The sequence below is a fragment of the Cibotium barometz genome, chromosome 39 (genome assembly GCF_041138505.1).
Source record: "Cibotium barometz isolate CiBa-2024 chromosome 39, ASM4113850v1, whole genome shotgun sequence".
Classification (NCBI taxonomy): Eukaryota; Viridiplantae; Streptophyta; class Polypodiopsida; order Cyatheales; family Cibotiaceae; genus Cibotium; species Cibotium barometz.
Genome location: NC_141084.1, coordinates 12390675 through 12408245, shown reverse-complemented (window position 1 = coordinate 12408245; position 17571 = coordinate 12390675). Strand labels below are relative to the sequence as shown.

Genomic DNA, 17571 nt, shown 5'->3' with positions numbered 1-17571 from the left:
TTGCATTTACTCTCCTAGTAATCCATATCAACTTCCTCCTCTTGTGCCACCTTCCTCGTTGAGACCAGAGCATCGCACTATGCCCTACTCGACTTCCTACGTAAACTAGAAATTTTGTATACTAGAGAATAACATCATATTTACATAAGAGAGAGAGAGAGAGAGAGAGAGAGAGAGAGAGAGAGAGAGAGAGGAGGTGACGATTGATGAGAGAGTCATTACAAAAGCATTTAATTTTTGTAATTGCAAAGGTTTTACATCAAAAGTAATTAATGATTTAATTATTCACTTATTGTAGGCCCCTAGTGTGGCTAGGGACTAAGGGCTTCACATGGTAGGCCAAAAAAAAAGTGACTTATTGTGCTAAGGCCTTTACATGGCAGGCCAAAAAAAAGTGAGATGATATACAACATATCATTCATTGTCATATTTATCCAAAGTTTTTATCTAAGAGGAAGGTTCTAGTAGTTCATATGTTATATCCTTAAATTCCTCTTGGGTGGAAGCAAGAAAGCAGACTCATTGGGGTTTTTAGAGCTTCTTCCTCTGACCTAAAGATGGATGCAGGCAAGATCGCGCAGCTGAAGGCTTTCATTCAGCTCTGCGACTCCAGCCCAGCGGTCTTGCAGGACCCTTCTCTGCGTTTCTTTCGGAATTACCTCGAAAAGTGCGTGCCGGTTCTCTCTCTAAACCCTTCTCTTCTAAGAGGACCTTAGGGTTTCTCTTTCGTCGTCAGGGTTCGTCGCTTCACTGTATATTCTAGGGTTTTTCGTTTCACCGTGTACTCTAGGGTATCGCCTCACTGTGTAATCTAGGGTTTCTGAGCTTCACTTTCTACTGTAGGGTTTCTCGCTTTGAGTGCCATTTTATCCTCACTGTCTAATCTAGGGTTTCTGAGTTTCACTTTGTACTCCCATGAGTGCTTTTTTATGATTTCTCGCTTCACTGTGCTTTGATCACGGGTCCTACCTCCTAGCTTAGGGTTCAATCTTACAGAGTAGGGAGTCTTTGTCCAAGTTGAGGCCAGCTGGTTTATGCTAACTCTTTCCATTCAAAGAGGAGAAATTGCTTGATCTCCTACTGTGTGCGTATGCTTTTTAGTCTTCAGCCGAGTCTGCCCTTCACCAGAGAAACTTTATGCATGGTTCTGCACCTACTCGTGGTGCTGATGATGTGAGTTGGGATGCCACCTAGTAGTCTATGCTATGCATGATGGAGTTGATGATTTGAAGCTTTGTCTCATGTATTCAAGGTAGCACATAGGTTTTTGTCAAGCTAGGAAATAGAAATAGCTTGAACTTCCATTGATGTATTTAAGACCGATGTAAGTGTAATGTGCTTGTGTTACCTTTGATCTGTAGGCTTGATGCCAAGTTGCCACCTTCTGCATATGGAAAGTCAGAAACCTCTAAGGTACGTCATCTTTGCTTACGTTTGTACTTTTCTTGGCCATCGAGGAAGGTAGGCAATATACCAGTTGCTAAACTGCGTTGTTGATTGAACCTGGATGAGACACTAGGATTAGTAATCTAGTGGATGTCAAGCAACCTGCCAAACAGCAGTGATCCAATCTATAGATGCACGGGATTGATATTAATTTACATGCATTTCTTTATTAATTCATGTGGTATGAGTAGAGCTAGGTGCTATTCTAGCAAGTATCTGGATTCTGGACACTCTTGGAGATATAATAATGGTATTTTCTAACAAAGTCAGGAATGATTGATATTATCTGGGTCGAGCTCTATTGAGAATTTGAAAGGGCTTTTTACAATGGACTAGATTCTAGTAAGGTTTGTATTGTGACTAATTGTTCTCCATTATGCCTTACAATTGTCTATGGGAGTTGATGGTTTAATTTCTTGTGGACGACTACCATGAGGTTATAAATTGCACTTTCTTATAAGGTGAATTTGGGCATGTTCTTGGATTCATCTAGGTATATCTTTATGCTGTATTAGCGGACACGCAAATTTTACATTGTGAAGTTTTCGTCCAAGTTGCAGCCAGTTGATATTGTGTTAATTCTTTCTATCTTTAGTGGTGCATATGTCCTATTAACCACCTTTTTGTTGTAATAATTGTTTCTATTTGTTATGATTCTTAGTGCTAGGCTTCATTATGGCTGATTCTGCCCTGTATCTTTGAAGCTCTGATAGAAACTCAAGACAGACTTTTGTATAAATGTATGCTCCCATGTGTGTGTGTGTGTGTGTGTGTGGGAGGGGGGAGCATATATTAATATCAAGTTCTACACCGACTATTGGGCACTGATGATGTTAGTGGGGATGTCGTAGTATCTAGTCTATACTATGCATGTTGGAGTTGATGATTTATTTTCTTGTGGATGACTATCATGAGGTTATAAATTGCACTTTCTTATTAGGTGAATTTGGGCATGTTTCTGGATTCATCTAGGTATATATGTCTACGGGAGTTTTTAATCATAAATTTTACTAGTAAAGCTAATTATTGTAGTTGCTAAACTTGTTTGACCAAAGGCTTATATGTTTTGCCAAATGGTGGGATTACGGTTATGCCAGAGTTGCAAAGGACACGTATATGTTCAACGGCTACATGTTTGATGAATGAGTGGATTGAGGTCTTGCAAGAGATGCTAAGGAGGCTATGAGATAATGCGACATTGAATTGCTTATTTAAGCTTAAGCATGATTGGATTGTGGTAGATTGCCACAACTTGTTATTCTAGTTCCTAGCACGTTTATGGAAGGGATATCGTCTATACAAGGTGAATGGCCTAGAGATTAGGGTCATGTATTCATTGGAAAACCTAGAAAATATGGGTAAGAGCATAAAATGGTTGAGTTCAATGAATCTTCACAAAAAAGGGAGTGGGGAAAAGACGAATTCGTTAATGGATATAGATAAGTTGCCTCTTGCTTGCTTTGAACATTCATAGAGCGCGTACTATTTGTGCTAATTGATATTTGTCTCACGAAGATGTGACAACTCTCAATTGTAGGCGAAAATTCCTCTAGCTCGTCTTGTACTCAAGAAATTGCTCATGGCCTCTTATCACCAACAGGAAGAGAAGGCTAGGAGGGAGTGAAGTGTTGGTTGATCGATTGGGAAATGGAGGAGTGCTTGTTCTGTCCTCCTTACCCAAGTAATTGAAAATTGCATATGGATCATAATGCTCTCTAGGAAGGTTCAATCAACCTAGTTAAAGGTCTTGTGAAAATCCAACAAGAAAATCACGAAATCTTGCTTTTGGGCCCGCACCTTTGATGTTGCCTTCTAGAAGGTCTAAGAAAATGTTGAGTAGAATTGCCTTCTAGAGGTTATTGATGTTATGACGTTGCAAACTGTAGACAAGGAAGCGTGTAGGATCTCGGGGCCATGGAGCTAAAAGATGGATGATTTTGTCTAGTGGTACGGGATGTTAGGTTGGGGTCAGCGATCCTTGATCCATGAAATATCATGTTCCATAAATCCATTGTATCCCAATAAGGGGAGTTGTAAAACTGTATACGTATATGAGACCATAAAAGCTTAAAGCACTTGGCCAATGCTGACTATATAGATGCTCGAGTTGCTCTCATAGGCCTTGGACAAATCCATATAAACTAGGCTTTTCAACTATTTACAATCTCTACTTGAAACAATTCAAGGCAAACAACACACAATTCTCCTTGTATGAGCATACAAAGGTTTAGTGTTCTAAAGGTGGACATCTCGCCATCTTTGTCAGTCTGTCGACCACCACCTAGATACCGTCATGCCCTTTGTTAGTGCGTGGCAATCTGACAATAAAATCCATGGAAATACTTTCCCAGTTCCCAAAAGGGATCTCTATAGGATGTAACAACCCTCCAGCTCTAAGATGTTTAGCCTTTTTACGTGTCATTGAGACACTTCACCACATAGTCTTGGTTGGACTTCTGCCTTCATTTTAGGCCAATAAAACGTCTTTTTTACTAAATCATAGGTGTGTTGTACTATCGGATGACCTGTTGTAGGAGAGTCATGCAGGGTCATCGCGAAACGCGTTTCACTTCCCCAGAAACGTTGGTGAACGTTTCATGCATGGAGTGAAACGTAAAACGTCATAGGTTTGTTGTACTATCGGATGACGTGCTATAGGAGAGTCAAGGGTCACTGCAAAACGTGTTTCACTTCCCTAGAAACGTTGGTGAAACGTTTCATGCATGGAGTGAAACGTAAAACGTTTCAGGGCGGGCAGTATGAGAAAAACATACAAAAAATCACAGCTATAAGCCCATCTTCTCAACATTCAGAAATGGGCATTCAATTCGAAGCCCAAATTTCAGAAATGGGCATTCAATTCGATGCCCAAATTTGGGGGTTTTGTCTAATTTGGGACAAAATTCCCTATTTGGTTGCCCAATTTGAGCAAATCTCAATTTGGATCCCCAAATTGGTTGCCCGATTCTTCCACCAATTTGAGGGTTATGATTGATTGATTATTGAACTGTTGGTGTGCACTGTGTATACTTTCAGCTCTTTTGGCCACCTTTCGGTGGTGAAACGTTTCATTCAAAAATAAATCGTTTCAGCAGGGAAATGTTTCGCGGTGACCTTGGAGTCATGTCATTCATATAGAATCATCCTCCTAATCTCAGCACAATCAGGTACATATACTCTATCATCTCGGAACATTAATCCATTCTGGATCAAGTACTGACTACCAACCACCCTTTAATCCATTCCGGATCAAGTACTTAATTCCAGGGAGCTCTTCTGTTAAAAGGGACCTTTTTATAACAAATGAAATCTTTTGCATGTGTGAGGGACACTTCTAAGTCTCCTGCCAGTTTCAGCATATTTTCATCTCCTTATCGCCAAAAATGAGTGTTTTTGACAACTTGGATTGATGCTTGGAAATTGGGTGGCGTGAGGAAAAATATGATTTTTTTTTCCTTACGCTGGATTTTGCTATAGACTTTACTAGTGGATTTAAGCTAATTTGGCTAGAGAGTGCATGATATCTCTCACTGTTCTTGTATGTATCGTCTGTGTATACTTGGATAATTATCTGATGACATGGAAAGGGAGGACTTGCAGAATGACTTTTGCTTAGCTTTTTTGCATAACGCTCAGGCCACTCAAGGAGAAGAGAGTGATGATGACATGCCAGAACTTGAAGAGCAGTCTAGAGATTTCAAGAATACGGCAGATGGAGCATTCAGCAGCAGTGATGTTGAAGAGGAGTCTGAAGTGGAGTTGGACAACAGTGATGTTGTTGACCCTGATAATGAATCTCCTCAACAGGTTTCGTTTTACTATATCGATTTAATTTGTGTTTCCGTTCTAATCAGATAATCAGTTGTTTTTGCTCTGCTTACAATATTCTATGGTCCTTAAATCATAAGGGAAGATCAACTGATCTAAAAGTAGTAGTACCTCACATTTCCCCTCCCCCCCCCTCCACACGGTTTTCTCTCTGTGTATCCCTCTGCTCTCTCTTCTTATATTTTTCTCTTGTGAATTGCCTGCACAAATATCAGATGGGTGATGCATCAATTGAAGTGACTGAAGAAATGCGGGACAGTGCCCAAATTGCTAAAGGGAAAGCAATGGATGCACTAGCAGAAGGTACGTTTGTGCAGAACATCTGATTAGGGGTGTGGATTTGTTTGTTTGTTTGGACATTCAGACTAAATTTTCCTGCTAACTTGGTATTATTAATATTATTCTCTGCTGCAGGGGACCTTGACATGGCAGTGAGCTGTTTAACTGAGGCTATTCTTGCTAATCCTTCATCAGCTATACTGTACGCCAACAGGGGTATGAGTTGCCATAAGGCAGGGATATGTTTATGCTTGCTTAAAGTGCAATAATTAGGAACATGGGTTCTATTAGCTTTTCAGGATGGTGATCCTTTTACGAAGGAACAAATGTTTCTGTTTTCTCACAATTTTTTCTTTTGTAGCTGGTGTATATGTCAAGTTGAAAAAGCCTAATGCTGCTATTCGAGATGCTGATGCAGCTATTAAGGTAGCCATGCCCCTCTTTTCACATGACCGCTTGAGAAATTTTTGTTGTGCATGCACATAAGCTTGTACACTTCCATCTATCTATCTCACTATCTGTTTACATAATACATACACATACACATGCGTGCGTGTGTGTACATTGCACCGTGCACGTGCACGTGTTGGTAGGAAGATGTGTCTAATTTATTTCATTTTGCATAAAACATCGCACAATCTTCTATGTGCACACGCTTTGGTAGGAAGATGTGTCTAATGTATGTCATTCGCAAAGGTTTTTGCAATATTTATTAAAGCCTAAAAGATGCATGTTGTAGAAATTTTGGAATTCAGCTCACCCATTAGGCAAACATTGCACGGTGCATGAAACCTCTTCCTTCAACCAATTCTTTTTTCTCTACATTTGTAATGAACTCTGTTGTAAAAGTTTCTCTCTCTGCAGCCTTGTTCATTTCAATGGTCTTCTCTTGTGACTGGTTTTGAGCAACGGATGGATGTTTCACTCGAGAGTCAAAGTTTCTCTCTCTGCAGCCTTGTTCATTTCAATGGTCTTCTCTTGTGACTGGTTTTGAGCAACGGATTGATGTTTCATTCGAGAGTCTCCTCCTTGAAGTTGATGAAGTATATGGATTATATGTGAGGATTTGTGCTACCAGACGCAGTTAGGGTTGCCACACAATGTTTGAGTAGGTTTGTTTTGCTGGCTGAGTAGTCATGGAGGGTGAAGACTCTTGTGCATTATAAGTATGTTGGCTGGTTTATGCTAATTCTTTCTATCGAAAGTGATGTGATTGCATACAAAGTGAGTGTTTTGTGAGTGTGTTTGTGTGTTCTCCTTAGTGCTAGCCTTCATCATGGCAAAGTCTTGCCCTTCACCTCCAGGGAAGCAAACAAACTCAATATGGTGGTTTATCCACTAACATGGACATTTCTTAATGTATGAACATGAGTATACTCTCGTGGAGTCAAGATTACTCTTTAGATTTTTGTCGAGTCTGACAAATAACCTGAGCTTTCCACTGGCATATACATGAGCATGCTGCCTTTTATGATGGGGTTAGGCTAATACCTTTAGGGGACCCTGAACGAAGCTCTCTGTAGTGTAAATTGACTAACTAGTTACTTTGGGTTTGTATTGGTATGAAAGGGACCCGTGCTTTTACTATAACCTGTACCTATAGAATGGAGTGGATTGCGCATAACAAAGGGTCATGAAACCCGGACCCTGATGAAGCTTATGTCAAGAGCTAGCCCTACACTTGGATGGTGGGATCCAGTGGTATTTTGGGATTCTTGGGTTTGGGCAAAACTTGGTGTGGTGTTGATCTAGCCTCAGGCCTGCAAAACAAGCTATGGCTGGGCAGTCATATAGCCAGCTCTTTCCATGATGGTTCTTGCTACTGAACTATTACTTTGTGCAAGCATATTGGTTAAAAGATTGCTTGTGTATGCCCCAGACTGGGACTGCTAAACCCTAGATTTGTGAGTGCTGCTTCAAGCACCAAGTGTTTTCTCTGCTTGTGTTGTGCCTTGGCTGAAGATAAAAGTTGCATGGGTTGTTTCTTGCTGTTCTGGTTTTTACTGGCAAAGGGAAAGTCTGCTTTGAAGGCGATTTGTCATTTTATATTATTCATTTACTGGTTTCAAAATAAAGCCAAGGGATTAAACTGTTTATGCTGCTTTACTCGATTCATTATGGTGTTCCATTGTGTGCTTTTTAGCTTCCCAATCAGGCCTTTTAACTGTGGACAACTGCAATCTTATGATTGCCTATTGATTTTAGCGAACTTGGACATGTTGAATTGAAGGCTCCTCCTTGCATACAAAATGAGCAACAGCAGTTGTTTTCTTGTTTGCATAAAAAGTGGATACATCGACAATGCTCGTTTATGTGTATAGTTATGTATTCATTACCGCATTAAAGTTTTCTACTGGAAGGTTCTTTGTTGAGGATCTTTTTTTATCATTTCTTGTTGCAAAGTGGTTTTTGTCTTGTTGTACCTGTTTTGCAGATAAATCCAGACTCAGCCAAGGGTTATAAATGGAGGGGACAGGCCAATGCTATGTTGGGGCACTGGGAGGATGCTGCCAAGGACCTTCACCTAGCTTCAAGGCTTGATTATGATGAGGAGATTGCTTCCGTTCTGAAAAAAGTATAGTTGCTTTAACCTTTTGAGTTTTTGTTTTCAAAGGAGTGCTGCTTGAACGTTTTCAAGTTTCAAAGTGCGCTTAATTGTTTTTTTTAAAAACAACTCCTCTATTGCTTTATTTTGGTGCTAACCAATAGAGAGAGAAAGACAGAAAGAAAGCTATATTAACGTCTACTAGAGGCCGAACTCGACCTATGAGACAAATCAATGTACAACTGTCAATGTCTTCTTGATGTCCAGAAAAAAAAGGACAAAATGAACATGAAATAAAGTATGAAAGTATTGAGCTAGTGGGGGGGTGTGATGGATGGAGCACTACTGCTAGAGGCTCAGTATGCAACCTATATGTGTAGGGTATACAAGAATGCAATGCAGATCTGTCTAGCTCCGACCAGTACCATAATGGGGGTATAATATGTGATACATAGGCGATGGCGAGGCAAAAATACCTCGGAGCATGATCTCTGGGTGTGAGTGTAAGTGAGCTAGCCGCTCCTGGATATGGTGCTGATGTCGAGCCCGTATCTCTGAGATCTCCCTCCGATGTAGTCTAGGAGTCTGGTAGCCTGGTGCTCTTGGTCTCCGTCTGGCTCGGAGGTCGCTGAAGTGTAACCCCCTCCTGTGTCAGGGTAGGCACTGGGATAGATCTCTGGAAGAAATCAGTGAGCTGGAGCTGTCGCCCGTCTCTCCTTGTGGTATGAGTCCGTATCAGTGTCTCTCTGTGGTGCTGTGTCTCTAGCAAGAACTGGCCAAATTTGCGTTGGTCTGTGGACTCCATGATCTGGCAGAGTGAGGGATGTCCACTGAAGATGGTGGTGTATCTCTCTCTAATGACACTATATGCTCTGCATCTGCATACATAATGTTACTCACTCTCAACCTCCTCCTGGCATAGTCTGCATATCCTCTCTGCTCTGGGGATCCGTGCTGCCCTACCTGCCTCAATCTCAAGCTGGTGTGATGACACTCTGAGTTGGCCAATCGCCACTCGGGCATTGTGAGGCATGTACACATCCATGTATCCAGGTCTCTGTATGAATCCATCCGTTGATACGCATAAACTAATCTCTGTAGTATAGCATCTTCGGCGGTAGAGGCTGACTGGCTGTAATCCAAGTCTCTTGAGTGTATCGTTGCCATAAATCCTGCCGAAGAACTTTGTTCCTCTCACTGTGAGAGAGCTGGATGTGTGGTGCATGTATATCATACTGGAAAGGTGGCAGGTGATCTAGGTCGAGACCATGCTGAGTGAGCCACTGTATCATCAGTGAATACCATGATCTCCTATCTCCACTCTTTGCGAGCTGCCTGGACGCCTCAAAAGCTGTATGTGAGAGTTGATCTGATGGCATATCTCTGATTCTCTGTATGAAGCAGATCGTCTGGAAGAGGGCCTCTACTAGCATAGGAGGTGCAACAAACTCCATTCGGACAATGTTATGTGGGACGGAGGGTTTGCTGCGGATCATCTGTGAGAGCATGAGAATCTGAGGGCTCTATCTGAGACCATGTGGAGGTGGCGAGCCCAGGTGCCCATACTGCTACAACATACATCAAAGCAGGGGTGACTAGTGTGTCAAACAACCACCCCTTAGTGCAGGGCTCCTGGAAGTGTGCCTGGTGACACTGTCGCTCTAGCATGGCTAGAGCTGCATTCCCTCGTGTGAGTCTTTTCTTGGCTGTCTGTGCCATAGTAAATCTTCTTGGCGGAGTCGTAAATGTAATCCCCAGGTACACATATGAGTCTACCACCTCTGCCTGCCATCCTCCTCCTAGTGTGAAGATGGCATGTCGTCAAACTGGCCCTAAGGTGTGGAAAATCATGGCCTTGGTTTTCCCAAGGTTCACTGTAAGCCCTCTGTGTGTGCAGAAGTCATCGAGTGCATGGAGATGGTGTTGTAGTCCCATTTGCGACTCAGAGACCAGAATAATATCATCTGCATATAGCATAATGTGGACTGTGGTACCTGAGATGTCTACCCCGTCCCCACCACCGTGATCAATGAAGTCAGCCACCTCATCGATGTATAGCCCAAATAGTGTAGGAGAGAGTGGGCATCCTTGCTTCACACCTATGGTGCTAGCAATAACATCAGATAGCCCCTCGGGGCTTTGTATGTGCTCGAGGACGTGCTCATATAAAGCATAGATGCCCCAAATCATCTCTGATGGGATCCCCAATGACTGTAGGTGTTAGAAGAGTCTCTTTCGTGGCACCGTGTCAAATGTTGTGGAAATCCACAAAGCAAAAGTATAATCTCTTCTCCCGTGCCCTAGCCTGGTCAATCAGACATCTCAGAGTGAATATATGGTCAATAATGGAGAAAGCTCGTCGAAATCCATCCTGCCCTGGTGGTCGCAGTCCCTCCTCCTATTGAGCTCAACTCTGCCTCGAGCATTGCGCCATAAAGTTTGGCCAATGTATGACCAATTAGACATCTTAGAGTGAATATATGGTCAATAGTGGAGAAAGCTCGTCGAAATCCATCCTGCCCTTGTGCTCGCAGTCCCTCTCCTTTGCATATTGAGCTCAACTCTGCCTCGAGCACTGCACCATAAAGTTTGGCCAATGTATGACCAATCATGATAGTCCTGTAGTTGCTGGGGTCTAGCATGTCTCCCGCTTTGTGGAGAGGCTCGATGGTGTGCATAGTCCACTCAGCTGGTAGGCCCTCCACTAGTGCCCTATTAAAGAGGTGAGCAACAAAGGGTCCCAGTGTGTCAGCTGCATAAATAAGATGCTCACTTTGTATACCTGTGTGGTTAGCCGATCTTCCATGCTGTAACCGGCGGATAGCTCTCTCTACCATCGAGGCGGTAAAGAAAGTAGAGGTGGTAGGGCGGGACTCTTGTGGCTGTGGTATAGGCGGCTACTGAGGCATATGGTAGAGGCTCTTTGCATATGTGTGCCATGTGTGTGGATCCTCAATCGGGGTACGAGGGCGAGGCTCTCTCATCCTGCGCCATGCAGTGGCTGCATCTCTGCTCATGAGTAGGTGGTATATATCTCAGTACTGTGCCTCCTCATATGCACGCCTCTTACGGTGTGTGAGGGTCCTCATCTGTCGGCTTGCCTGTCTCTGTGTAATGGTCCCCAGCGCTCTTTGGGCACGGAGGTGTCTATATAGCTCTCTGCACTCTATCATCATACCACCGATTCTGGGGCATGCTCCGAGATCTATTTGTGTGTGCAATGTGTGTATGATGGGGGAAACTGCGGGCGGCGGGCGTATGTAGTAGAGATGACAGCTGGGTGGTGAGTGTCTAGAGGTGACAGAGGATCCATCTGGAATAGCCCGTCATATACACGATGCTCATATATGTCTGCCGAGTCATGGGTGAAGTAAAGTTGTATGCGATGCTTGTGTGGGCTGTGTGGATGGTGGTGTGGAGCTCGCCAGTGACAGTAAGAGGTACGTGTGATCTGCACCAATAGGACAGGGGGGGATGGTGAAAGATGTCACTGCTTGTGTGGTCTCCATGGACCCCATGATGTAGTCCACTGTGCTATCCCCTGATCGTGGAAACCATGTCAGTGCTCTTGAATCTTGCCATTGTCTCATCCCGTTATAAATAACGAGATGGTGTTGCGCTCCCAGCTCAAGTAAGTGATGACCATATCTGGTGTTATCCGGCCCCATGTCCTCTCACACCCTACAAGCTCCCGTGTCCTACACCTCTAGTGTGTGCATCACCTCGAGGTGCTCGAAATCATAAATGTCACACTGTCGGCTGTGATATGCAGCGGAAGTCTTTGTATTGGAAGATCCTGTCACACAAATGCTCACACCGTCTTTTGTATCCTGAGTTTCGTGAGTTTAGCAATCCATTTCAATACTTCAAACTTCTAAAGAGATGAGAGAGAGAGAGATGAGAACTGTACACCAGATTGGGTCCCGAATTACCCACTGAAGGGCCCCCTATCCCGATAATGAGATAGTATTTGCTTTATTTCTTTAGAGAGAATGATTGTGGACTGTAGATAAGCCAAACGCAAGATCTCGGAGGATCGGAGAGTGGCTAATCTGTACACGGCTGTAGAAACACCTCGATGACCTGATCTCGAGCCTATGCACTCTTCCCAAGGGCATGAGGAAGGGTTGCACACCTGAGGCTGAGAAAGGAAGAAGGTGGACTGTTCTACACTATGTTAGAATGCTGAAAACACTATGAATGCTGTGTTACCTTCACCAGATGACTGCTCCATGTATGGATGATGCACAGAAGGCTGGACACTGCTGCAAACTGTGGATTCAAGGCTGGAAACTGCTGTGGACAGAAACGCAGGCCTGTAGGGAAGCTGCTGAACTGAAACTAATGAGTAACCTGAGGGTGCAGATGGCTGCTGGACGGCTGGACAGAAACGCAGAGGATCTGTTGTACGGCTGGATAAAAACGCAGGTCTGCTGGGCTGATTGCTGGCGTTGAACTGAGGCTTGACAGTATGCTGAATCAAGGCTGATCCGATGCTGAATCAGGGCTGCTTTGATGCTGAAGACAGGCGCCTAGGGTTGACTGAAGCAAGGGGTTCTCAAGGGGCTGGAGAAGCAAGCTTATGAGCTCCAAGGGCTGGATTAGTCTAGGGCTGAAGGCAAGGATACTCCTAGGGCTGAGGAGGAGAGCTCTTAGCACAATGAAGACTGAATGAGAAACTAAGCCCTATGCAAGCCTATTTATACTAACTGGAGGTTGGTCATTTAATAAAGTTTATATTTATAAATGCCCAATAATGCAAATAATGCTAAATAAATACTATTAAATATGAAAAAAATATTAGATAAATCCTAGTAAATTTCCTTAGACTTCTGGGGTGTTCTAAATGATGCACAGGCATATGAATGCATATTATGCAGGATGCAAAGTGCTTTCTGATGCAAACCCTAAGGCTTCTACTGACTCTACATGCATGAATGATTCTCTCCAAGTGGGTTAAGGGACTTGACTGACTGACTGACCCGCTAAGGTTGAGGAATGACCTATGTAGCTCGTGCCTGACTTATCATGGATTGAGGATGTACAATGGGGTCACGGCGTACGACAATTGTCATCCTATTGGGTTCTAAAACTGTACAACTGTTGCACTTCTGATGATGAGCCATCTTGTCACCATGCACTGAGTGCAGAGTGCATGTGACATCGGCTTTGTGTCCGTGCATTGAAGTCCCCCATAAGGAGGACTTCCCCCAGGTTGGAGTAGTGTGTGATCTCATCTGAAAGGGCTCCATATGGTGACTCTCCCAATGGCCCTGTGTCCTCCTCCTCCCCTCTACTCTCCTCCTCTGTTGTCATGGCATATCTCTATCCTCTAGGAGAGAAGTAGCATAGAGCAATGTATAACACCCTGTTTGCTGAGAGCTGCAGTCTAATCCACATGTATCTAGCCTCCTGGTCACATGCTACCACATGTAGGCGCTTTTGTAGCTCTCGCTTGAAGAGTACCGCTATACCTCCAGATCCTCTCGTTGTGCTCTGTCGGGTGGTCCCGGTGTATGTAAACTCCCACTGATAGCCCTCTACTTTGAGTAGCCCCCTCTGTGGGCTCTGGTGCGTCTTTGTAAGTAGTATGATGTCCCGTCCCTCCATGACCTCCTTCATCCTCCCAGGATGTGTCCAGACTCCAAAGTGCTCCATTGTAGTTTCAAACTGCTATGTGAATCTGGATCCTCCATAGCCGATGAATCTGAATGAGAGAGAGAGAGAGAGAGAGAGAGAGAGAGAGAGAGAGAGAGGATGATTATCTTGTTAAGTGTGGTAATATCCTTCTGTACACACACACACACACACACACACACACACACACACACACACACACACATAGAGAGAGAGTGTGTAGAGAGAGAGAGAGAGAGAGAGAGAGAGAGAGAGAGAGAGAGGGAGGTGTACACACATAAGATACATATATATCTACCTCTCTCTATATATGCATCTCTCTCTCTCTCTCTCTCTCTCTATATATATATATATATATATAACTTGCACCTACAATTGGGCTTTGATGACGTGAGTAGGGATGTCATAGCTTATTGTCAATTGTATGCATGATAGAGTTGATGAACCTACACTTCATGTTTGGATAGACATTGGAGTTAATGGTTGCACTTTTGAGTCGAAGTCTTTTTTAAAGTTTAGCTTAATGTTTGGTTCTGGCTCTTAAGTGCTTTAGGTCTAGAGTTTACGATTCTCTGTTTTGCTATTTTGTGGTGTTGTTTAGTATCTCAGCTCAAAAGGTTTAAGAAGTTCTTATTAAGAAGAAGTGTGTGTATGCTTTTGTGTGTGTGTTTTTTATTTTTTATTTTTTATTTTTTAAAGTTTCTTTTATTCATGTAATTGTTTTATTTTCTTGTTTCTTGTTTTCTGTTTTGTTTTTTCTGTTTCATTTTTTTTGTTTGTTTGTTTGGTTTGTTTTGTTTTGTTTGTTTGTTTTTGTTTTTTGTTTTTTTGTTTTTTTGTTTTTTTTGTTTTTTTTGTTTGTCTTAATTAAAAGTCTTCGTTTGATATTATCTTTTGATTTCCTCTCCTTAGTAGCTAGGTTTGTTAGTTTATTTATTTTTGATCTTTCAAATGCTTTGTTTTTGTCTTTGTCCTTCTTCACTATTATTCTTCTCAAATCTCTCAATTCGTAAGTTCAGATTTTTTTGACCTTATGAATATATATATATATATATATATATATATATATATATATATATATATATATAAATGTGTGTGTGTGTGTGTGTGTGTGTGTGCACGTGTATACACATACACACACATACATATAAGATACATATATATCTACCTCTCTTACATATATGTATCTCTCTCTCTCTCTCTCTCTCTCTATATATATATATATATATATATATATCTACGTACATGTATGTATGTATGTACATGTGTGTACACACACACACACACACACGCATATAGCAAGCTCCCTACTAACCCGGCAACTCACTAGTCTAAATTGTGAGCCGGATGATGATGAGAAAATGGTATATATATATATATCTATGTATATGTATGTATGTATGTACATGCGCGCGCGCACGCGCACACACACACACACACACACACACACACACACACGCATATAACAATCTCCCTACTAACCCGGCAACTCACTAGTCTAAAGTGTGAGCCGGATGATGATGAGAAAATGGTAGTCCTCACAATTAGTATGCATGATGTTACTCGGTCCCAATGAAAGCTTTGCTTCGAAATTCCCAGGCCCACTGACCTTCACTGATAGCTCTCGAAACTTGAGAGCAGGGTTAGGGCAAGCACAGGGATAATAAAATCTCGGAGAATCCCAATGAGAGAGATAGCAGGTACTCCATTCACGATTCAAGGAAGAAAAGAAAAGAAAAATTCCATTGTATTAAACTGTATGCAGCCCTTACCTTGTGGGAAAGATAGGATGTCATGAGCAGTAGTTTCCCTCTCCTCTAAGACACAACCTTCACTCAAATAGGTACATGTGGAGCCGTTTCACAGAAAATACATCTGGTGCAGCAGGTACTACTGTAAGCACAGTAGGTACGGTAGGGTTTTCAGCAAGGGCAGCCAGTACAATAGGCTTCACAACAGGGTTTGCAGCAAATACAATAGGCTGTACAGAAGGGTTTCTAACAAGTACAGTAGGATTTCCAGCAAGTCTTGTGGGTACCGATAGTATTGTACCGTAGCTAGGATCTGTACGGTAGCTTGAATAGCTATGGAATGATAGTCAACTTGCAGATGAGAAGGGATGTGCCAGCCTCACTCATGTTCGCTTCAGCACGTCGTGTCCAAGCTAGAGGGAGAGAGTGTGCATTCGGTCTTTGCTGTAGCACCTTCGAAGAGAGAGAAAGAGTGCAGTTGGGTCTTTGTTGTAGCACCTTCAAAGAGACGGAAAGAGGAGTTTTGGTAGTTCCGTTTCAACACGCCAGGTAGAGGGAGTTGGGGTGCTTCCATACGCCGGTGAGAGGAGGAGTTTCTTCGATTGCTAGGAGAGAGAGAGAGAGAGAGAGAGAGAGAGAGAGAGAGAGAGAGAGAGAGAGAGAGAGAGAGAGAGAGAGTCGGTGAAGGTTCTTCCTTTCACGTGGTCCCTTCCAGTAGAGTTACATGTATGACTTTCTTCAAATGGATTTTTGGCACCCACATCACTTATTATTGTCCATGTCTAAAAGTTTTAATGAATGTGAATACATAGCATTATAAATACAAAGGTTAGTGTTAGTTATAAATATAACCTTAGAAAGTGTGTTAAAAAGATTACTTACCACCTGTTCACATGCAACAAAACATGTCAGAAGACAGGGCAAGCTCCACGGCTCAATGGCAGCGTATGGAGGGGGGAGTCGGCCCTTTCCGGCCCCAGTGGTGGTGTCAAGTTGTGCATTGTCATTTTCAGATTGTGGATGCTAATGTTGTTCATTATTTATCAAGGTTAAGTGATCTAAGTTTGTGCATTTGTTTTCCGATTGTGGTTGGTCTCCAGTGAGGAGCAGTTGCAAGTTCTCCCATCCAGTGGGGTATCCAAGATGTGTGACTATCTGATTAGGTGGCATAGTTTGTCTTGGCCAAAGTAATCTATGCCAATCATAATTTTTGAGCGGTAAGAGTTTTGATTTTGCGAAGCTGATGTCCAGCCAAGCAGCTAACCCATAAAGCGACAAAGCTTGCATGATTATCTTGAAATCAGGCTTTGTATTACCCCCCTCCCCTTGCTCCACACACACACACACACACACACACACACATAACACACACGACACACACATTAAGAATATCAAGACCACCATGCATCTTGGGCGAGCAAACTTCATTAGACGGAGGGCATGTCTATCTGCTTTTGTTTTCCACAAGCATTCCAAGACTTTAGACATCAAAATGTCAATTTGTTTGCGAGACCAGGATAGCAAAGGGAGATAAAATTGCTCATATACAATGATTATAGACTGCACTATTTGCGGACGTACATGCAAAGGCCAAGTAGACAGCTTCCAATATTCAATTTTGTGATGTAGGTTTTGCATCACCCATTCAATCTCTTCTTTAAGGGAGATCTCCCATCCAATGGGGTATCCAAGATGCATGACTATCTAATTAGGTGGCTCAGTTTGTCCTAGCCAAAGTAATCTATGCCAATCACAATTTTTCAGTGGCAAGAGTTTTGATTTTGCATAGTTGACGTTCAGCCCAATAGCTAATCCATAAAGCGAGAAAGCTTGCATGATTACCTTGACTTCAAGCTTTGTATTACCCTCCTCCCATGCACACACACACACACTTTTTTTTTTGTGTGGAATCATAAGTATATTAGATTTACAAGATGACTATCCAAAGTAGATAGTCTCAAAGTACATCAACCGAAGATGTCAATATAAGACAAATATACATCATGATCTATTTGGTCAACCTGCATGCAATCGAAGAAAGATTGATGCAGGGAGTACCGAAAGAAAGAAAAAGCAGAAAAAGCC

General features: G+C 42.6%; 1 protein-coding gene across 2 annotated transcripts in view; it reads left to right on the top strand.

Annotated features, from left to right (window-relative positions):
• The first annotated feature begins 462 nt into the window (after positions 1-462).
• Positions 463-17571, top strand: part of HIP1 (HSP70-interacting protein 1) — a 28008-nt gene continuing 10899 nt past the window's right edge. For both annotated transcript variants that reach the window (XM_086778318.1, XM_086778317.1), the window contains exons 1-7: positions 463-667; positions 1362-1413; positions 5083-5253; positions 5490-5577; positions 5689-5769; positions 5915-5979; positions 7988-8128. In XM_086778318.1, the coding sequence (XP_086634444.1) occupies positions 558-667; positions 1362-1413; positions 5083-5253; positions 5490-5577; positions 5689-5769; positions 5915-5979; positions 7988-8128 (708 nt within the window). In that variant the 5' untranslated portion in view covers positions 463-557. The remainder of the gene's footprint in view (positions 668-1361; positions 1414-5082; positions 5254-5489; positions 5578-5688; positions 5770-5914; positions 5980-7987; positions 8129-17571) is intronic.